Here is a 24,073-nt window from a genome sequence, read left to right as displayed (position 1 = left end):
AACTGTTGATTGTAGCGTCCAAGGGACATGCGACAATTCATCGACGTGCTCACAAAACCAGTCCTGGACGACCCAAGCTATGTGAACAGTGTCTTGTTCTCTTGGAGCATCGCCATTTGGGAACAATTATTAAACCATGGGATGGGCTTAATAGGCCAAAATGATCCCATAATCGTTGACAGCAATGCAACTTTGCAGAGTAACCGTGAGATCAATTGAATACCATGATATGACTGCCCTCATCATTACCGAACTCCCGCAATGTTTCACTCTTGGGACGTAAACCTGACCAGAAGTTGGAAACAGTGTTGCGCAAAACTCATCCGACCAAATGACTTACTTCCACTGCTCCACAGTCCAGAGTGTCTTGCATCGGGACCAAGTTTCCCTGTTAACGGTTTTTGCATCACCGACTTGCGATTTTCGAAGTTCAGCTCGCCCTGCAGTTGTCAACTTATAGAGCTTCATTAGTGTTGTTTCGGTGCAGGTTTGGTTCGCGAGTGAGACATTCAGTTCTTCCATGACTTTTGCAGTTGTCATCCTACGTTTCGTTACAGTTCTCTTCAGTGACAGTCTACAACGATCATTCAACACACACTTCCGTCCGCCTTTTCACTTAGCGATAATGTTTTTCGCTTTCCCCATATGCGTTTTCTCTAGAAACACTGAACACTTCAGTTCCCTTCGTAACGGAAGGACTCACCATACGAGCTCCAATAATTTGTCGTAGTTCGAAGTCACTTAGCCCCAACATTATACACTCACAACAACACAGTACACTGTCCTGACTAGGTCTGGCACTTGATGCGCATTGAGACACTGCGCAGGTACACTTCGTGGTCAAAATCATCGAGAAACCGGCATGCTTGACTAGACTCTGCAATTATGTTCAAGCATGAATTTCTGGCTGTGTTTCCAAAACCACTAGCTCCTTTCTGCCATATTGCCACGCCTTCGAGTTGAGCAACATCGTGATTCCATGCGACTGCCTGACACACACGTGTCCCATCGCCATAATACTTTTTGCTTCACCAGTGGACAGCGACGTAAGATTCCGGTGACATTTAAACACCATCTACAGCGTTCCATTGCGAGCAGTGTGCCTTTTTAAGGGGGTGATTAATAATTTTCGAAGAGAATACCCTGACACTCGACATCAGAGCTTCCGTTAGAAGTAGTAACTTTTATTCGTCCAAAGAGTCGTGCTTGGCAGCACGAATCCAAGTACGAATTTTGGCCTGATACACATTTGAAAATGGTCTCATACATTTCGCACTCACTCCTAGGTCATTGTCTAGCATTAGCTTCCGATCTGATCTCCACGTTGCCACGAAAACGTACAGTTAGCTGGTATTGAGTTCACCTCATTCCCCCAATCGCTAATTATGTATGCCTCAGCTCGTTTCACATTCCTGAACGCTAACTTCATTAGAACACTTTATATATCTACACCTGCATCAATACTCCACAAGCCACCTGATGTTACGGGCGGAGTGTACTCCTGGCAGCACTTACTGATCCCTCTTCTCTGTTCCACTCGCGAAAGTCAGTAGGCAATGCGAAATCCTTTATTCATTCACTAGGTGACCATCAGTGCTTATTGGTTTTACTGATGACAAAGACCCTTTTCGCGTTTTCACTCAGATCAAAATTTCACTTGCAAAGTCATTCAACGCCGTTCTCTTTGTTTACGTAGTAGTTTTTTTAACTAGCCTACGAAACCCATCTCGAACATACTTGTTTAAGGCAAATGAACGACGTTTTTGAATTTTTCCCAACTATGCTCCACGTCTTCGTCCTCAGCACAGAATATTTGATGCTGACTACTCAGATAGTCTGTAATTTGTATCCTATCACTCTTGCTAACTCAAAAATATTTTCCTGCCTTTCTTAACATTCCTTGTAGTCATAGATTACTATAAAAACGTTTCTCGTCAAGATGCTGCATTAAGCTCCCAGTAGGAGTCGGATAAGTGTAAACTAACATGCATTAAAGTCATCCTGTTGTCTTCTCATAAAAGTTTCAATACAGTGAATGTGAGACGAATTCACGCAACCCTATGCAGAAAAGCGACTGCAAACCATACCTAACTGAACTGACATTCTACAGTTTCCTATGGTAATCTGCTCAGAGAATACATTGAATGTGAGACGAATTCACGCAACCCTATGCAGAAAAGCGACTGCAAACCATACCTAACTGAACTGACATTCTACACTTTCCTATGGTAATCTGCTCAGAGAATCAAAGTCCCCTTTCTCTCGATTTACGCATTCTGTGGGCGCCGCCAATTACGCCATAGACTGACGTGTTACACTACAATCCTTGCTGCTGCTACGGTCACAGGTTCGAATCCTGCCTCGGACATGGATGTGTGTGATGTCCTTAGATTATTTAGGTTTAAGTAGTTCTAAGCTCTAGGGGACTGATGACCTCAGAAGTTAAGTCCCATAGTGCTTTGAGCCGTTTGAACTATTTAATCTACAATCCTAGTTCAGTGATATGCACGCGGCCGCGTAACGTCCGAAGTCGTTTCACCATCAATAAGTTTCCCTTTACTTTATGATTATCTTACATTCACTTACTGTTCTCGTTTACTTTAATGCTATCTTACATTCACTTATTGTTCGCCAGTGTAATAAAAAAGAAACCACAGACGATGGTGAAACACATTTCAAACACGAATGGGTGATGAAAAACCAAGATTTTTTTTTAAAAAGTTGGAAATTTGGAACCATATGTCAAGAGCACCTTTAAATCCAATTTTCCACCTCCACTCCAATATATTGAGGCATTCCGAATCACAACCGAAACATTAGAAACATTTAAGAATCCGAGTTATTAATCCAGCATGGTTTATGAACGCCTGAAAATCCTGAAGAATATCTTAGCAGAACAGTCGAAACCTCTTGGTAGAAAAAATTGAGCTGCCTAACATCCTAGAATATTTTTTCTTTAATTGATTTAGTTCGGCAGCACAGTGCTTGGGCACATGGGCAGAGGAATGTACAACCCTTCGAAGAGGAATAAGAAGAAGAACGCGTATCGCTGTCTCTTTGACCTACACGTTCACCCGAAGCGATCGAATATTATTGTTGGGAATTTTGTTCGACACATCTACATAGCCGTCCACAACTCCGCCGTACTTAAAATAAACCATTTTACATTTTCTGCAACAAGGTATATCTGGCATCAATATTATTTCGCCAATTCTCTGTTGCATAACGAATTATGCAGCGAAGCAACGACTTTCGGAAGCCTCAGTAGGAGTCATAATTTTCCCTTGTTTTCCTTGTAGCGGTCGTTTCTCAAGACGTACGTCAGAGCAAGCAATGTTGCCTGAGCACCAGCTACAGTAAACATCTCCTCTACATACAGCTCGTCTTCAGTAGCGTCTGTCATTGAATATCTTTCAATAGCATTTCTGAACGCTCTCGTGCTTACTATACGAAATCTTGACGAAAGACGCCGTTCATCCTTGGATCTTCTCTGTGTCCTCCATCAATCCTATCAGATATGGGTTCCAGGCTGAGTGCAACATTGTCTTGTTCATAGAAGAGTGTTTTCGCCGCTCATCAAGGCGCCAAAATTCTTCCGCAGCCATAGGGTGCATGATTCACGAAATCATTATGTTGTAGTATCATTTACTTAGCCGATTACGGCTTAGAATCACAAGTCTGTTAATTGTTTATGCCAAGGACAGTACAGTTATTTAACCAACTATGAATTTGGGAAACATGCTTCGTTGCCAGTTTTAGAATCGATATTTTAAACCACTTCTTTCCTAAAGATTTCCTAAAGGTATCTCAGGGTGAAATTCTTTTTATTACGTGTAGTTTACCGTGGTCGTTCCGCTTTATGTTGCTACGAACTACTACTCCAAGAAATTTTAGAGTTGTTATTATGGAAAACAAACTCACTGATACAAATATCGAAGAAACAACGAAGGAAACAACAGAAAGGTCCACGAATGGGATTAAAACTCAGGTGAAAAGGTATCAATTATATGATTCGGTGATCACATTTCTATTCTTAGTGAATGTGAGGGAGAATTACGGGAGCTATTGAATGGTGTGAACAGCCTAGTGAGCACAAATTATGGTTGACAGTAAACGAACGAAACACGAAAACAACGTGGAGAATTATAAATGAAATTAACGGTAAACTTAATACCAAAATTGGCGTCCGTGAAACGGGTGAAGTAATTCCGCTAGCTTGGAAGTAAAACAAAAGATATCGATGCAAGGAGACATAAGAGGCTACCACAGGCAATGAAGGCATTCCTGGTGACAGGAAGTCTGCAAGTATTAAATGTCTGCTTTAATGTGAGGAAGGTATCTCTGATAATATGCACAGCACTGCGAGGTAGTGAATCACGGCCTGTGGAAAAACGTGAATAGTAGAGAATCGAAGCGTTTGAGATGTGGCGCTAGAGAAGGATGTCGAAAATTAGCGCTTCCCCATCCACACACACACACACACACACACACACACACACACACACACACACACACTGGCACGCAGTGGGTATTTTCTTCTACGCAGAAAGTGCTACACGATACACACTGAGTATCAACTGCCAGACTCCGCACCAAGCGTCAACTTTTGCATTTCGCTACAATTTCCCGCGGTTCGAACTTTGTTAAATACAACAGCATCAACCAAAAAGACTCCACGGAGCTTCGGAGGACTTGATGCACGTAAATCATTTCTATCTTGAACATTAAATTCCTTAAGGTCTTCTCGAAATTACTATGACATGCAATGATGTGTTGGGTTGCATCTGCCAGGAATCCTGAGTCCAGTTACAAATTTTTTTCCTAAATTTCGTAAGCTCGTGTTTCAATCTCTAAGAGAAAATGCGATCAAATACTTTTCTAAAATTAAGGACCATGTCATACTGGCCATCATAAGTCAATAAATATACACTATTGACCATTAAAATTGCCACACCACGAAGATGGCATGCTACAGACGCGAAATTTAACCGATAGGAAGAAGATGCTGTGAAATGCAAATGATTAGCTTTTCAGAGCATTCACACAAGGTTGGCTCCGGTGGTGACACCTACAACGTGCTGACATGAGGAAAGTTTCCAACCCATTTCTCATACACAAACAGCAGTTGACTGGCGTTGCCTGGTGAAACGTTGTTGTGATGCCTCGTGTAAGGAGGAGAAATGCGAACCATCACGTTTCCGACTTTGATAAAGGTCGAATTGTAGCCTATCGCGATTGCGGTTTATCGAACCGCGACATTGCTGCTCGCGTTGGTCGAGATCCAATGACTGTTAGCAAAATATGGGATCGGTGGGTTCAGGAGGGTAATACGGATTGCCCTGCTGGATCCCAACGTATCAGTAGCAGTCGAAATGACAGACATCTTATCCGCATGGCTGTAACGGATCGTACAGCCTCGTCTCGATCCCTCAGTCAACAGATGGGGACGTTTGCAAGACAACAACCATCTGCACGAACAGTTCGACGACGTTTGCTCCAGCTCGGAGACCATGACTGCGGTTACCCTTGACGCTGCATCAGAGACAGGAGCGCCTGCGATGGTGTACTCAATGACGATACTCGGTGCACGAATGGCAAAACGTCGTTTTTTCGGATGAATCCAGGTTCTGTTACAGCATCATGATGGTCGCATCTGTGTTTGGCGACATCGCGGTGAACACACATTGGAAGCGTGTATTCGTCATCGCCAAACTGGCGTATCGCCTGGCGCGATGGTATAGGGTGCCATTGGTTACACGTCTCGGTCAACTCTTTTTCACATTGACGGCACTTTGAACAGTGGACGTTACATTTCAGTTGTCTTACGACCCTTGTCTCTACCCTTAATTAGATCCCTGCGAAACCCTACATTTCAGAAGGATAATGCACGACCACATGTTGCAGGTCCTGTACGGGCCCTTTTGGATACAGAAAATGTTCGACTGCTGCCCTGGCCAGTACATTCTCCAGATCCCTCACCGATTGAAATAGTCTGGTCAATGGTGCCCGAGCAACTGGCTCGTCACAATGCGCCAGTCACTTCTCTTGTTGAACTGTGGTATCGTGTTGAAGCTGCATGGTCAGTTGTACCTCTATACGCCATCTAAGCTCTGTTTGACTCAATGCCCAGGCATATCAAGGCCGTTATTATGGCCAGAGGTGGTTGTTCTGAGTACTGATTTCTCAGGATCTATGCACCCAAATTGCTTGAAAATGTAATCACTCGTCAGTTCTAGTATAGTATATTTGTCCAATAAATACCTGTTTATCATCTGTATTTCTTTTTGGTGTAGTAATTTTAATGGCCAGTGGTGTAACTACTTGTGTCTGGATAACTGGATGAACAGTCTAGAAGTAGTAACCACCCTTCTTGCTTTGAGGACTCGCCTACAAATCGCACTGATTGAAATCCCCTATGCACATTTCCACGGGTTTAGTGGTTATTGTTTAGAGGTGCGTGAGGGACTTCAGGTCACAGTGATGTGATGTGATATTAGGTACGGATCTGTTATGCTACAGATCTATAAGTCTAAACATGCTTGTATTTTCAGCTGCTTAAACTAAAGCATAAGGTTCTTCTGGAAAAAAATTTCGTCTATGGAGTGCGTGATTGATTCTTTTGTAAAAAATCTTTTGTGTATTTATATACACAATCACGTTTTTATGTCACAGTCATAACCGGAGTTTGACAACGCATGAACCTCTGTATGCCGCCTTTAGCATCTGAAGATGTCACTGTATGGCCGGAGCCGGTTATGACTGTAGCATTAAGTTCATTACTAATAATTAATATGAATCATTTGTAATGTTCAGTAGCATTTCTTGCAAAATAAGAAAATAGTTTTGCATAATTTCGTACAAACCAATAGTCATCTAAATTAACCATATAGTATATGAAATATTCTTTCCTCCTTTTCCGGTGGCCTTTTCCTGCCAATTCCAGATCGTGCCTGATATGGCACGTCTCCCGTTTTGTGCAGAATCAGTCATACCCATATATCGGCCGTTATTACGATGAGGTGAGTTTAAAGTTACTATCAGCTCATGTCATGGAGATGGCTCTGAGAACCTTGGGACTTACATTCTGAGGTCATCAGTCCCCTAGAACTTAGAACTACTTAAGCCTAACCAACCTAAGGACATCACACACATCAATCCCCGAGGCAGGATTCGAACCTGCGACCGTAGCAGTCGCACAGTTCCAGACTGTAACGCCTAGAACCGCTCGGCCACCCCGGCTGACCTAATAGAGATATCCATGTACCTCGTCTGCCTGCATCTATTACAATCGCATGGGCAAATGTAACGTAGTTTTTCAAAGAATGTTCCCACATCGCATATCTGAGGTGAAACTTAGGAATTAGCAAGGCATTTACCTCTGTGGACGTGGAAAACCTCCTAATCATCACATCCGGGGTTACCAGCACACCAAACCCCGTCGTTATTGCTCCAGGCGGATTCGATATGGAGTAAATGTGCAGAGAAGGATATTAGAGTTTAAAGTCCCATCGACAACGAGGTGATTAGAGACGGAGCACAAGCTAGGAATAGGAAAGTGGTGAGAAGGAAAGCGGCAGTGCCCTTTCGAAGGAATCATCCCGGCATTTGTCATAAGCGATTTAGGGTTCAAAAATGGCTCTGAGCACTATGGAACTTAACTTCTAAGGTCATCAGTCCCCTGGAACTTAGAGATATCCATGTACCTCGTCTGCCTGCATCTATTACAATCGCATGGGCAAATGTAACGTAGTTTTTCAAAGAATGTTCCCACATCGCATATCTGAGGTGAAACTTAGGAATTAGCAAGGCATTTACCTCTGTGGACGTGGAAAACCTCCTAATCATCACATCCGGGGTTACCAGCACACCAAACCCCGTCGTTATTGCTCCAGGCGGATTCGATATGGAGTAAATGTGCAGAGAAGGATATTAGAGTTTAAAGTCCCATCGACAACGAGGTGATTAGAGACGGAGCACAAGCTAGGAATAGGAAAGTGGTGAGAAGGAAAGCGGCAGTGCCCTTTCGAAGGAATCATCCCGGCATTTGTCATAAGCGATTTAGGGTTCAAAAATGGCTCTGAGCACTATGGAACTTAACTTCTAAGGTCATCAGTCCCCTGGAACTTAGAGATATCCATGTACCTCGTCTGCCTGCATCTATTACAATCGCATGGGCAAATGTAACGTAGTTTTTCAAAGAATGTTCCCACATCGCATATCTGAGGTGAAACTTAGGAATTAGCAAGGCATTTACCTCAGTGGACGTGGAAAACCTCCTAATCATCACATCCGGGGTTACCAGCACACCAAACCCCGTCGTTATTGCTCCAGGCGGATTCGATATGGAGTAAATGTGCAGAGAAGGATATTAGAGTTTAAAGTCCCATCGACAACGAGGTGATTAGAGACGGAGCACAAGCTAGGAATAGGAAAGTGGTGAGAAGGAAAGCGGCAGTGCCCTTTCGAAGGAATCATCCCGGCATTTGTCATAAGCGATTTAGGGTTCAAAAATGGCTCTGAGCACTATGGAACTTAACTTCTAAGGTCATCAGTCCCCTGGAACTTAGAACTACTTGAACCTAACTAACCTAAAGACATCACACACATCCATGCCCGAGGCAGGATTCGAACCTGCGACCGTAACGGTCGCGCGGTTACAGACTGTAGCGCCTAGAACCGCTCGGCCACCCCTGCCGGCGCAATTTAGGGAAATCAAGGAAATCTTATATCAGGATAGCCTGACGCGGGTTTGAACCGTCGTCGTCCAGAATGCGAGTCCAGTGTGCTAATCACCGCTAGGTGGCAGGCGTGCCTACAGCGCACCAGAAGCAGGCGCCTTAACGCTCTCTGCTTGATGTGAAGTATTAGTGAAACAAAACAGGAATTTGGGAAAACTTCGGCGTAGTATGTTGTGGTGACCCTGCTGTTCGTCGGGCCCGCTCAGGTCGAAACGGCCAGCGGCGCCGGAGCGTCAGCCGCTGCAGTATGGCGGCGGCCCAGCGCCGCTTCCGGGAGCGGGCGGGGAGGCGCCTTGTTTATTAGCCGGCAGTTCTTCCCGAGGCACTCTGTATTACGGCCACCGCCCACTGTATACGAGACAACTGCGGCGTCGCGAGAGGCGCGCATAATGAAATAGGTCCCCGCATTAGCTTGCAAACGACGGGGGATTTAGGAGCAGCAGCATCCCGTCCGCGTAATATGACCCGGAGCACGGCGTCACGGTCAGAGGCCGCCACGATGCGTCTGGCCTGACACATAAAGCCGCATTTTCAATTACACAACTGGCACACTGGCCACCTCACATCACAACTCGTAGATAGTTGCTGCACAAACACGTAAATATACTACGGTTTGGAGAAAGTGAAACACCAAGGCCGAGAGACGTGAAAACAATCAAATTTTATCCAACGATTAGGGATGTGACACTACACAAGCATTACAGACCCGTTAATGTAATGCGACTGTGGAAATTCATTACGGACTGGCGCCACCACAAGCTGCAATCAGAAGCGATAGGCGTCGTGACATGGAATCAGAGAGCTCCTAAATAATCTGCAGGGGACTACTCCGACATACGGTTTGTAAGCGCGTGCACGTAGCATCAAGTTTTGCTGCAGGAGGACCTGGTCGAACAAGCTGACGCTCGGCCACATCCCAGGCGTCTTCGATCTGCGACATGTCAGGTGAACGGGCGGGCGAGGGAAGCAATGATACTCGTCGTACTTCGAAGAAGGTTGCACATTCCTCGCCACATGTGGCCGGGCGTTGTCCTGCTGAAATATGGCATGTAGAACGGCCTGCAGGTGGGGCGGTGCCTCTGGCTGTAAAACCTCTTCCTGCCATCAAAATGCAGGAAGCGGTATTGCGTGTTACAGGCAATGGCGCCTCAAACAATCGCAGTTGGTGTTTGTCCGCTGCACTGTGTTCACCATGGATGCGCCCGTCGACAGCGTATACGGCCGTCGTTGCAGGACAAGTTGAAGCAGGACTTCTCCGAAAACACTACATTTTGTCAGTCAGCACGCCATTGTTGGCGTTCGCTTGTCTATTGCAATCTCCGGCGTTGATGGGTTCTCGTCAATGAAATCCGACGCAATGGAATGTGTGGCAAGTGGCCAGGCGGCAGAACACAGCATCGAACAGTCGATGCAGATATGTTGAAATCCTTTATAATGCTCTAACTTCGCGCCAAAACTGCGTATTAAATTGTTTTGCCCGTTTCGGTCAGGCGAACAACATGGCGCTCATCTCGCACTGTGGTCACACTGTCGTCCTGTAACCCGTCGGTGCCATGTACGGCCCTCTTCTCTCCCCTGAAGCCACATACGCCCCACATTTGAAGCAGCGTGTCCTCTATGAGCCGCAGTGTCTCGGAACGATAGGCCCTCCTCCTGGAGTCCAGTCTTTCTGCCCAATTCGAGAGCGCTTACACCCCGATGTTACATCCTGTGATGTCGGTGAGACATAGTGGCACTTGGTTTCACTTTTCCACTTCGTAAGACGGCTGAGTGTTGCGTAATGTTGACCAGTCCGGGACACGAAAGATATCTCTCTTAGGCTTACGTGCACACCACCTTTCTGTCATTTAAATCACTTATTGTGGTTCGACTGTTCTACACTTAGTGTTATCGGGGCGTACTGCAGACCATTGCTTCTGAGAGTTTAACTTCTACAAACAGTAGTGAAGAATGTTTGCACATATTGAGCCACGTGACGGAAGAAAACTGTATTGAATAGATATCTTTCTTCTGTTTCACTTGCGCAGTAGTTCAGTGCTACACACCCCTCCTGCTATTCCTACTCCTTCTTCAACATCATTGGCTTCAGAAGCAAAGTTGGCTGGTGTGTTCAGTCTCCGCGATATCCTATACTTCCAACGTCAGATAGTGTTTCTGGGATTTTTCTAGAGAAGTATATTGGTTCACCGTGTTATTATTTTTTCTTAAATAGTTTACTTATTGACCCACCTCCGTAGCATAGATCGTTAACACAGGGCTCTGTGATGACGCTAGACTTGGAGGTACCCCGCTTCGAGTCCTCATAGTTGAATTTTCTCCTATCCAGTATTCGGTCCGCAAAGGAAGGAGACGCTGTGATGTAATGATCATGATCACCAGTCACTGATAGAACGACTTGGATTAAATTCCAATCCTCATGAACTGAAGACACGTTCAACTTGGCGTCTCCCTTAATTGGCTCTGTTTGAAAGTAGCAGGCTATACGTCGCTACTGTCACCCCCCCCCCCCCCCCCCACCACTCTTCCCTTCATCCACAACAACAAAAACCCAACACTACACTGTACAAGCACACATCACAGTCATCCACAGTCATCCATACGGAGCAGATACAAACTTGACACTTCGTAACGGTATGAGAGAATTAGCGGCAGAACGTTCCAATGTGTGTTTAAATCTCTTCACTCAAATGCGACCGTTCCGCTGAGACACAGCACAGTCATCGGGCTCCTCTACTGGATAAATCTAGAACTATAACCAACTTTCCACACCGCCGTAACAGGGTATAAAATCAAACTCTCCATCCCAAATAGACGGATATAAATTGTGTGACCAAAAATATCCGGACACATGACTGAAAATGACTTACAAGTTCATGGCGCTCTTCAACATCATATTGGTGTGGGCCCACCACTAGCCCAGATGACGTCACTAAACTCAGTAAAAGTAAAGAAGAATTACAGGGACTGTTAAATGGAATGATAATTCTAATGAGTACAGAATATGGATTGAGAGAAAATCGAGTAAAGACGAAAATAATGGGAATCAGCAGAAATAAGAACAGTGAGAAACTTAGACTAGGGGATCACGAAGTAGACTCAGTTCAATAATTCTGCTGCTTCTTTTTAGTCTTCTGACTGTTTTGGCGTGGCCGGCCATGAATTCCTCTCCTGTGCCAACCTTGTCATCACCGAGTAGCACCTGCAAGATACGTCCTCAATTATTTGCTTGACTTATTCCGATCTATAGCTTCGTCTACAATTTTTAGCTTCTATAGCTCCCTCTAGTAACATGAAATACATTCCCCGATGTCTTAACAGATGTCCTTTCATCCTGTTCCTTCTTCCTGTCAGTGTTTTCCATACATTCCTTTGCTCACGCATTCTTTGGAGACCTTCCTCACTCCTTATCTTGTTATTCCACCTTATTTTCAACATCCTTCTGTAGTACAAAATTTCACACGCTTCGATTCTTCTCTGTTCCGGTTTTGCCATAGTCCATGTTTCACTACCATACAATGCTATGCTCCAAACGTACATTTTCAGACACTTATTCCCGTCTTTGATACTAGTCGACTTCTCTGTACTGCCCTTTTCGCCTGTGCTAGTCTGGTTTTTATGTCTTCCTTGCTCTGTATGTCGTAGTTTATTTTCCTGCCTTGGTAGCCCCTAAAACGCGCCATAACCAGCGATGGTCAAGGCCATGAGAATGCAGAAGAGAACAGAAACTACCAAATTAAAGACAATCTCCGGGGGGGGGGGGGGGGGGGGGGGGGACGCGTAGGTAGGTTAAAAGTGCTACTCTGAGGTGAAAAGGCTGGAACAGGAGAGGAAGTAAAGGCTGACGGCATTAAAACAGTCAAAAGACTGATGACCCAAAACATAAAAAATAAAAAAATTGTTTCTCAACATTGTCAGGCCAACGAACACATTTTTTCCTCAACGAGAGACCTGTTTGCTGATACCATCACTGTAGATGGTCTCACTTTGTTGATGGAGCCACAACCTCACTTTTGCTTCACTATCAAAGTGAAGTCTTCAAACATGTTCTTCAAATCTTACACGGACATCAGACGCAGCCAGCTCAGGACATTATGGAGGACGACCGATGACAACGTAGTCAAAGGGTAGGGTTGTTCGAGATGTCGCAGCACTCATGTGTGTTCTGGCATTGTCATACTGAAGGAAAGGGTGCTCGCTGTGTGGACGAAGCTCGATTACAGCACTGTTTCTCACACATCGACATAGTTACGTTACACACGGCCATGTTACACATTACGATTCCGATCCCTCCATAGGTAGGGGCGAAGAACATGCATGTCATGTTACGTATTAAGCGATATTGAGAATAGAATAAAAAGTCGGACGCATTACTTTCCAGCACGCTCTCGTTTATCGTGCTAAATTCATGAATTTTACACCTAGTCTATTATTTTAGAACTTTTGTACAATTTGTGATTTTTTCGATAATGATACATTTAATTTATTGTGTACAATATTTTTCATCAATACGGTTCATTTATGTTGTATTTATCAATCACGCTTGTTATTAAATCTACTTCTAATACTATAAAACCTGCTAAATCTTCGTAGAAAAAAATTTCGAATGGTAGGAGGAGGGGGAATGGGAAGGGGAAAGGTATACAGCTTTTGCAGTGGCCCAGGATCACCTCGGTACGGCGCTGCTCGCGATAGGGATCGCTTTCGAATCAGATCAAGAACAAACTTTCGTACCCCCTTCACCTGACGTGAGTTGGATGACTCCTAGCAAGTTCGCTTACACGGTGGTGAACAGTGTCGCATCTCAGAGCTGGTCGCTGAGCGTCGTCCCCTGTCCGGCGTGTTGCAGGGTCGCTGTCGTCGCACCTGCAGGGCCCGGTGTTCCTGCAGGAGCCGCCGCCTCGACTCGACTTCTCCAACAGCACGGGCGCCATGCTCAGCTGCTCTGCGCACGGCAGCCCGCCCCCGCACATACGCTGGCTTGACTCTTCCGACAAGGAGCTCACACACATACCGCGCCTCAGGTACGTGTCCACTACAAAACTTCCATAAAAAGATTAGCAACCTTTTTTTTTAGCAGGTTGTACAGTGCCTAACACCTCCCTTCAATACATGCAAGAAAAATCAACGCAGGGGCTTTTGTCTTTCTCTTCACGATCCTGCTGCACTCAGCACAGATTGCGTCAAAAGGAGACGATCATATAAAATTTACTTCCTGCTGATTATATGGGGATGCTTCGTAACTGAAGCTCATTTTGCAGTGTTGTCTTCTCTACCAAATTTTTCTTGATGGCTACATATATATTGTTTTTCTTCCCTAATAAAACAGTAAAAGTTATAATTTACAATCATGATTTATCCTGAATTATTGTTATTCAACTGAAACTACTACAATCTACCAACTGACTCTACGTCCATGTGATTTTTTACACCTCGGTCACCAAAATTGCTTATGTACTGATTGTGGACAAACGAGATAATAATAATTTTCAAAATTTTACTTGCGTTTTCCATAACATCAGTATCAGACTATAACATTTTTTGTATTTTATTAAAATTTTAATATTAAATCTGAAACGTACATATCTTCATTTCTGTAAGCATGTTTTTGGCATTTACTTTTCTTTACGATTACGCTACTCTCGCAAAATAATTCGTTAGGCCTATTACATCACAAAGCCCAATATTTCAGCACTTCCAAAATAAATCACATATCCCCAACAATTTTCCTTCAATACAACTACCTAATATTCATTCACTTACGCTTCATAATTAAAAATATTGATTCATAAACATGTAAAACATGACGTTAATTTTGTACATACAATCAATCGACAATCAAAAATCTTCTTCATTACAATTTTAAGTATCGTCTCGTAATTTGTAGCAACAATATTTTTTGAAAGGGGTGTCATGTGCATGGTTCATTAAAAATGAGTAAAATAAAGAATTCGATATTGTGTGATTCAGACGTCAAGTAGAACAATACATCAACAGTTTCTCAGTCAATTACTAGGACTCACATTGCCTTATATAGTTAAATGAGCCTTGTTTCAGTACGCTGTTTATGTTATAGTTCAAACATGAAATGCTACAAAATAAGATTAGTTCCTTCGAAGTAATAGATCGTTGATGTATATGGTTTCACTGATTCATGCGAAGCACAAGACGTTGTAAGTAATAACGAAGTAATGAGAACTTATTTACAAGCCGATGTTCAGGATAACTACTCATAAATATATGCATTTTCACTGTAGGTCTTATCTGAATCCACACAACCTCTTATATCTGAATGCACAAACTTCAAGCCCGGTGCCACATGGAGTAGCCGTACTGTCAGAGGCGCCATGTCATGGGGTGCGTGGCTCCCCTCCGGAGGTTCGGGTCCTCCTCGGGTATGGGTGTATGTCTTGCTCTTAGTATAAATTAGTTTAAGTAGTGTGAAAGACTAGGTCCCTTAGGAATTCCCACATATTTGAACAGTTTTTCTTCAAAGCACTGTCAGTCATTTGACTAGGAAGCGATGATCTCAGTATGTTGCATACAGAATTGAAAACATACTTCCTCGGTGTGCACCTGGAAAAAAGAAAAAAAAACCGTGGATCCAATACAAAAAGAATTAATGTTGAGAAAGGTAGAAAAATATACACCGTTGCTACACATCAGGTAAGTAGTATTTCGAATAAATATCATGAGTAATGCTAATCGATATGTGCTCTTACAGTACACTAATTCATCCCACTAATCACTTCTCAAGAAAAATGTCCTGGGATGTTTATGTCACCCACATCCTTCTAAAAAGACGTGCATGCTGATGAACAATATACACTCCTGGAAATTGAAATAAGAACACCGTGAATTCATTGTCCCAGGAAGGGGAAACTTTATTGACACATTCCTGGGGTCAGATACATCACTTGAGCACACTGACAGAACCACAGGCACATAGACACAGGCAACAGAGAATGCACAATGTCGGCACTAGTACAGTGTATATCCACCTTTCACAGCAATGCAGGCTGCTATTCTCCCATGGAGACGATCGTAGAGATGCTGGATGTAGTCCTGTGGAACGGCTTGCCATGCCATTTCCACCTGGCGCCTCAGTTGGACCAGCGTTCGTGCTGGACGTGCAGACCGCTTGAGACGACGCTTCATCCAGTCCCAAACATCCTCAATGGGGGACAGATCCGGAGATCTTGCTGGCCAGGGTAGTTGACTTACACCTTCTAGAGCACGTTGGGTGGCACGGGATACATGCGGACGTGCATTGTCCTGTTGGAACAGCAAGTTCCCTTGCCTGTCTAGGAATGGTAGAACGATGGGTTCGATGACGGTTTGGATGTACCGTGCACTATTCAGTGTCCCCTCGACGACCACCAGAGGTGTACGGCCAGTGTAGGAGATTGCTCCCCACACCATGATGCCGGGTGTTGGCCCTGTGTGCCTCGGTCGTATGCAGTCCTGATTGTGGCGCTCACCTGCACGGCGCCAAACACCCATACGACCATCATTGGCACCAAGGCAGAAGCGACTCTCATCGCTGAAGACGGCACGTCTCCATTCGTCCCTCCATTCACGCCTGTCGCGACACCACTGGAAGCGGGCTGCACGATGTTGGGGCGTGAGCGGAAGACGGCCGAACGGTGTGCGGGACCGTAGCCCAGCTTCATGGAGACGGTTGCGAATGGTCCTCGCCGATACCCCAGGAGCAACAGTGTCCTTAATTTGCTGGGAAGTGGCGGTGCGGTCCCCTACGGCACTGCATAGGATCCTACGGTCTTGGCGTGCATCTGTGCGTCGCTGCGGTCCGGTCCCAGGTCGACGGGCACGTTCACCTTCCGCCGACCACTGGCGACAACATCGATGTACTGTGGAGACCTCAGCCCCACGTGTTGAGCAATTCGGCGGTACGTCCACCCGGCCTCCCGCATGCCCACTGTACGCCCTCGCTCAAAGTTCGTCAACTGCACATACGGTTCACGTCCACGCTGTCGCGGCATGCTACCAGTGTTAAAGACTGTGATGGAGCTCCGTATGCCATGGTAAACTGACTGACACTGACGGCGGCGGTGCACAAATGCTGTGCAGCTAGCGCCATTCGACGGCCAACACCGCGGTTCCTGGTGTGTCCACTGTGCCGTGCGTGTGATCATTGCTTGTACAGCCCTCTCGCAGTGTCTGGAGCAAGTATGGTGGGTCTGACACACCGGTGTCAATGTGTTCTTTTTTCCATTTCCAGGAGTGTATATTTAACTTTATTAATTGCTACATTCTCTGTTCAGTTACTAAATGTGTCTTTCCGTCACGTCACACGTTTCCTTTTACTAAATTAACTCATCGTCAGTGTTGGAACATAGTCGTTTTAAGTGTTTAATGTTCTATTTCTTCTTACATAGTGCTAAATCGCCTTCAGAACAAGACTAGATGCGGAAAGGCCACCTTTGGCCATGGTTTAACTGAATAGATCGAATGTATACAAAAGTAGATAATGCGTTCAGCAGATTCATAATATCGAATTTCACGAAATTTTACTGAGTGTGAGATCCCAAAGCCACTCAAAAGAAGCTCTAATTTTACCGAGACTTCACATCGAGATTATATAATTCGACAACACCTGGTTGTGGCACAGCGTGTCGTGCTTCAGATAAAGACGACTCACATAAAAATAGCAAAGGGACCAGTGTATAATAACACGTTCAGGAGGAAAATGTAGTTTTTACCCACGTTAGTCACTATTTTTCTGATACGCCTCTCACACATGCGCCCTGTAGAGACTTCAGAAAATTAACATGTACATATAATTTTAGACTGTATTCTTTTCAAATCGTGGCTGAAGGAATGTCACGTTAATTTCCATAGCTTTCTTTTTTATAGTTTCAGACTCTCAAACAGCAAACGTAGTAGAACATGCTGATTTTGTATTCAAGTATCCGAAATAGACTCAACTCCATAGCACGCTATTAACTAATAAAGCGATGTGATTATAGGCATCGTCTCCAAGAATAGTCTTTGGAGAACTCTGAATTAAACTCAGAAATGAAAATTAATCACAAAAATGAGAACCGGTATTTGCAGCTTAGTGCAGAACGAATCTCCCACCAATGTATTTTGCGTGCAACTCATACGACGATAAGAGCAACTGCGGATCGTATGGAGGCATATAGGCAGTCGCCTTTTCCTCGTTCAATTTGCGAGTGGAACACGAAGCAATTGAATAATGGTGATACAACGTACCCTCCCCCAGGCACCATACAGTGGCTTGCTGAATGTCTATGTGATCATAGCGTGTAGGCTTTCAAGGCCGGCATCTTCACTAGTTAAAACTTCCAGGCTGAGAAGCCATGGTCAATCTGTAAAACTTATTCTTCCTGTTTCGTTTCAGACTTCGGGAAACATCTTAAGGGAGTGGGTCAACGACTGGCTGCCAGGCTTTTTTTTTTTTCTTTAATGTGATTTCATTCCCCTGCCCCATATGGGCAGGTGTGGCTGTCAGCGGCACAATCCGCCGCTCTTCAGTCGGGTGACATGACAGCTAATACAAGAAGAAAATGTTACATATAAGGCGATAAAAAAGGGGGACATAAAACAGAGTAAAGGGAGATAATAACGGTAAAAATACACTGACATGGAGACATTCATGAGTGCTGAGGGGTGGGGCTGGGGAAGGCTTAAAGTCAGGGAAGATAGGGCGGTCGACTTTGCACCAACGATGTGACAATCGATTACCTTCAATAGAGAATAATGACTTTAGTTAGAGATAGATTTACAGTCAACCCCACGTGGCATATGGTGGTGCCCTCTAGGCGCTCTATATAAACGGGACCTCCACTGCCTGGCAGCCAGTCGTTGACTCACCTCGGAAGATGTTGCCAGCAGTTGGCAACGAAACGTCAGGAAGAAGTTATACAAGTCGACCACTACCTCTAAGCCCGGAAGTTTTAGTAATGAATGTCTATGTGATGTCTGGGACTACTTAGGAAATGGGTTAGGATGTAGCAGTTACAATCCCCACAATTTGGAAGCTCTATGGTTACTGTTCATCAATGCTTGGCTTCAGCTGGGTACAATTTAAGAAGTCGACACAACATTAAAAAACACAGTTGGTGATTCGTAGAACACAAAAAAGACATTGAAGTCACACACACAGGTAAAAAGTTGGCCTCATAATTAAAAACGCTCCATAATAACACACTTTCAACCCACTTGGAGCACACACAATGAACAAAACTGCCAGGTGGGACCTGCTGAGGGAGAGGCCTGAGAGGATGGAAAAGGAGGTGAGAGCAAGACACAGCAGGGGAGGGGTGGGATGAAAAAAGTAGGGGTGTCAGCAGGTGCAACAACAGGCAGGAAACAGGTGGGGCAGGAGATGAAGAGGGAAGACAAGGCAGGAGGGAGTGAAGACATAATGAAGGTGAGCATAGGAGAGGGAGGGGGAGTAGGAGGGGAAAGCCACTCAGGAGAATAGAGGAGGAGGAGAGGGACCCCTGAGGAGAAGGCAGGAGGAAGGTGGGGTTAGAGTTGGTAGGAAGGGTAGATGTCAGGGAGAAGCTCATTATCTGGATGGGGTAGGTACTTGAAGTTGCATTGGGAAAGCAGGAGGAGGGTGTGGATATGGGGAGAAGTTGGGACACAACAATAAAGGCACGGTAATGGACTGGGGGTAGAGAGGAAGGGAGACACCAGGAGGTGAGGGGGATCAAGGTGGTGGACAACATACAGGGTGCGGATGTGTTCAAGGAAAAGTAGAGGTGCTGCCAGACTGTGAACATCACGTTTATGTAGAGTGCATGGAGGGCACCACATACGTCACGTGGGGCTGACTGTAAGTCTATCTCTAACCAACGTCATTATTCTCGATTGAAATTTATTGATTGTCACATCGTTGGTACAAAGTTGACCGACATATCTTGTCTAACTTTAAGCCTTCCTCTTTTCTATTAAAATTATTGTGGTGTTTCTGAATCTCTATAGCTGCCCTATATGTACGTGTGTAGTAATGAGACGTCCTGGCTAGCACGCTCGTCTAAATTTTATTTCATGGTCACCATCTATAAAAACATGTTCCACTACAGCGTATTTGTCGGTATGTCCTAGTCGACAGTTCCTTTTGTGTTCGGTTAAGTGGGTATTGACACTTCTTTTCCTTGTTCTAAAATAACAGAAAAGAGGAAGGCTTAAAGTCAGGGAAGATAGGGCGGTCGACTTTGCACCAACGATGTGACAATCAATTACCTTCAATAGAGAATAATGACTTTAGTTAGAGATAGATTTACAGTCAACCCCACGTGGCATATGGTGGTGCCCTCTAGGCGCTCTATATAAACGGGACCTCCACTGCCTGGCAGCCAGTCGTTGACTCACCTCGGAAGATGTTGCCAGCAGTTGGCAACGAAACGTCAGGAAGAAGTTATACAAGTCGACCACTACCTCTAAGCCCGGAAGTTTTAGTAATGAATGTCTATGTGATGTCTGGGACTACTTAGGAAATGGGTTAGGATGTAGCAGTTACAATCCCCACAATTTGGAAGCTCTATGGTTACTGTTCATCAATGCTTGGCTTCAGCTGGGTTTGTTATATGGGAAGAAACTTCCAAATTGACAGCATTGTCACTGCTGCAGGTGATTGTGCAAGCCGTTAGCGTGGCGCCTTCCTGATGTGACTGATTTTTTATTTGGCGTGCTTTGGTTGCTTTGGAGTACACTGGACGCTTTTCGTATCTTAGTTCTGTTTTGATGTCATTCAGGTGTGGTTTGAATATCTATTCGGATTCGATGTGCCGTGCAGCATCCTCCCGAAGTACGTGTGGTACCCTCCCGTATCGGAGGCTTCCGACTGCAGCATTCGACGCATAGCGCAAATACCTATGGTCGCGTGGGGGCGAGGGAGGGAGAGACGGCCAGCAGGCGACCGGCTGCGGTGGGCAGGGGGTAGGGAGCAGGGCGGGGGGGGGGGGGGGGGGGGGAGACGGGATTGGACGGCGACGTGACGGGCCCGGCGTGGCCCGCGCCTCCCCGTGGGGCTGTTCCAGCGGCGCCCGCGATCGAAGCGCCACTGTCCGTCGCGACGTCAATTAGCATCGGCGGCGGTACCGGCGCTGCGGTCCTCTGGTGCGATCGCACTGCGCGTGCTTGTTACCTCACTGCGTTCCTCCCACCCTTCCTCGCCGTCGCTGATACCTGTAATTTTTACCCGTCAGATTTTGCGTGAGGTTTTTGTAAACGTATATTGTTACAATACCGCAGTACTCAGGTCTGCATCTTTATTTGTACACCACATATTGTGTAGCAGGGGATAAGTACAGGGGATGCGCAAACAACATGACCAGTATTATTGCGTTAGTGCATAAGTTCGTACCGTTTTTTCGTAAGTTTAATAAACCCAAGAGACACACAACAGACACTTTAGTCATCACTCACCAATAACATATTCTCCTTCACAACACGAAGAACTCGTCGAGCCACGTTCGGAGCACGTTTTCATCCAGAAAGGAAGTTCCTTGAAGGTTGTTGGTGTGAAAAAGGTGAACATCGGAGGGTGCAAGATCAGGTGAATAAGGTGGGTGGGAATCACTTCCCAACTCATCTCCGCTATAGTATTTTTTGTCACTCTAGCAGAATGCGGGCGGGCTATATAGCGGAGTAGCTTCACTTAAAACAGACTTCCTGCTCGTTGTTCTTGGATTGCGTGTGCTAAATACTTTAGCTGACAGTAAACATCAGCAATGTTAGTTATACTTCGGGGAAACATGTGCACTACACTGTCGCTGTACCACAGTATGCATAACATTGCCTTTTATGGGTGCGCGCAGGGCTTTGTAAGGCAAGTTGCTGCTTTGTTTGGGATCAGCCATTCCTGTATAAAGACACAATTTCTCATCGCCAGAAACGATACAGGATATAAACGGTCGGCGTAGCCACCTGCAGATTTTTCTGAATTTGGCTTAGAGCATGCGGTACCAATACACCCGATATTTTAACGTTCCTCACTGCACGTAAATGTCGAGTTGATAGAGTGACGTGTACCATTTGGGATTAATGCGTTTAAAGATCTTCCTGAAACTGGAGAGTCTCACTAATGTCAAAACGACCCTCCTTAAAACGAGAAAATGATTTTCTTGTCGTGCTCTGCCCAGCTGCATCATGTCCATACGTTGTGTAAATATTTCTGATTGCCCCTGCTGCTCTCACCCCTCTATTAAACTGAAACAGAATAATATGTCTAAAATTTTCCGATTTCTCCACTAGCACAACTTCACACGCTATCCCCAAACAACCAACTGACAATATTTATTCTCAACTAGCAACAGTGAACAACAAATAAAAAATCGACATTTATCGAAAATCAATAAATAAACCCATAGCAGCCAGAACAATAGTATGCAAAACAATCAAGTTATGCACCAACCTAATACTTCGGAATTACTGGTGATCCAGATGCTGATATTTGTGGAAGTTTAGCCAATATGCCTGAATTACATAGCGAGAGAAACTGACTTCACTACAGTTAGATGGTATACGTACCATACTAGCTAGACAATGTGTTATATATTATTCTCTGGCCGAGCCTGAGAGGTCGGCGAGTTCGCTATAGACCTTGCATCTGGCTTTTGTTCTGTCTGGAGATCATGGACCAGCCTCCTCGAAGTTCTACTTCACTAGCTTAAGGGGTAAAGGCTTTCTCCTGCAAACAAAAGAAAAGTCCGTCCTTCTGGCCACAGACGAGCCAATCCGTTGTGCCTGACACTCAGCCAGTGGAGTCATCAGTATGCGCTGTGGACAGGCGTGGGTTCAGAATACTGCTCTCCTGGCCGCAGTGAGCTTAGTAGGCAGCGCCTCAGTTGGCATCTCGATTGGAGCTCGGGAAATCATTGAGCCAACCGGTCCCCCTACCCTAAAGAAGATGCAAGTAGTAGACCTCACTGAAGTAGAGGCTAAATTATAAGAGCTGACTACACTGTTTCGACAAGTTGTGGAATAGCCATATACACATATACAGGTGGCGGTTGTGTGGCGTACACAAGATAGAAAAGGGCAGTGCATTGGCGGAGCTGTCATTTGTGCTCAGTTGATACCTGTGAAAAGGTCTCAGACCGCAAGACGGAAATTAACAAACTTTAAACGCGGAATGGTAGTTGGAGGTAGAGGTGTGGGACATTTCATTTCTGAAATCGTTAGGGAATCCAATATTCCGATATCCACAGCGTCAAGAGTACACCGAGAATACCAAATCTCTAGCATTACCACTCACCACGGACAACGAACTGGTCGACGGCCTTCACTTAGCGACCGGGAGCAGCGCCGTTTTGAGTTGTCGTTGCTGACAAGCAACAAATCTATAAGGGACGCACGACGAACGTATCCGTTAGAAAAGTGCGGCCAAATTTGGTGTCAAATAGGCTATGGCCGCAGAGGACTGACGCCATAGCTTTTGCTAGCAGAACGACATCGCCTGCGGCGCCTCTCCTGGACACGTGACCACATCGGTTGGAACCCCGACGATTGAAAAACAGTGTCCTGGTCACATGAACCCCAGCTTCACTTGCGGTTTGGATTTCAGTTGGCAATCTTTGATGACAGAGTTCCAGTATTGCGCGTACTCCATGAAGCCATGGACATAAACTGTCAACAAGGCACTGTGCAAACTGTTTTCAGGTCCGTAATTGTGTGGGCTGTGTATACGTGGAGTGGACTCGTTCCTCTGATCTAAATGAACCGATCATTGCCTGGAAATGGTTATGTTCTGCTACTTGGAGACCATTTGCAGCTATCCATGGACTTCAAGTTCCTAAACAACGACGTCATGTCACTAGACCACAATTGTTCCGGATTTGTTTGAAGTACATTCTCAACAGTTCGAGCGAATGATTTCGCCACTCAGATCGTCCAACGTGAACTCCATCGAACATTTGTGGGAGTTCGTCCACAATGTACAGCAGCAGCAACACTTTCGGAATTATGGACGGCTATAGAGGCAGAAGGGCTCAATGTTTCTACGAGGGCCTTCCAACTACTAGCTCGGTTCATGCAACGTCGAGTTGCTGTACTACACCTGGCAAGAGGAGGCCCGGCACGATATTAGCAGATATCCCATGGCTTTTGTCTTCTCAGTGAACATAAAGTAAGGAATGACTGATCAGCAGTCAGCAATAAAGTTGTTCCAGTGAGTGAGGAAATCTTTGAAAAAGTTCGAGAGTGCGTATCCCACGCGCGGGCACCGCGTATTGTTCAGTCCGATTTTCTCGGCGAGTCTTGTGGTCTTACTGAGCGTTCGCTAGGAAGAGGTCTCGTAACGGAGCGTAGAGGTCTCAGCGAAATTGCAAAGGAACAACTGA

At 45.2% G+C, this 24,073-nt stretch overlaps 1 protein-coding gene across 1 annotated transcript in view; it reads left to right on the top strand.

Annotated features, from left to right (window-relative positions):
- LOC126271931 (Down syndrome cell adhesion molecule-like protein Dscam2) overlaps positions 1 to 24,073 on the top strand; it is a 1,166,847-nt gene that overhangs the window by 420,485 nt on the left and 722,289 nt on the right. Inside the window, exon 3 of the mRNA XM_049974347.1 lies at positions 13,585 to 13,759. Within this exon, the coding sequence (XP_049830304.1) occupies positions 13,585 to 13,759 (175 nt within the window). The remainder of the gene's footprint in view (positions 1 to 13,584; positions 13,760 to 24,073) is intronic.

The sequence above is a fragment of the Schistocerca gregaria genome, chromosome 5, assembly GCF_023897955.1.
Source record: "Schistocerca gregaria isolate iqSchGreg1 chromosome 5, iqSchGreg1.2, whole genome shotgun sequence".
NCBI lineage: Eukaryota > Metazoa > Arthropoda > Insecta > Orthoptera > Acrididae > Schistocerca > Schistocerca gregaria.
This window is presented reverse-complemented; position numbering and strand designations above follow the sequence as displayed.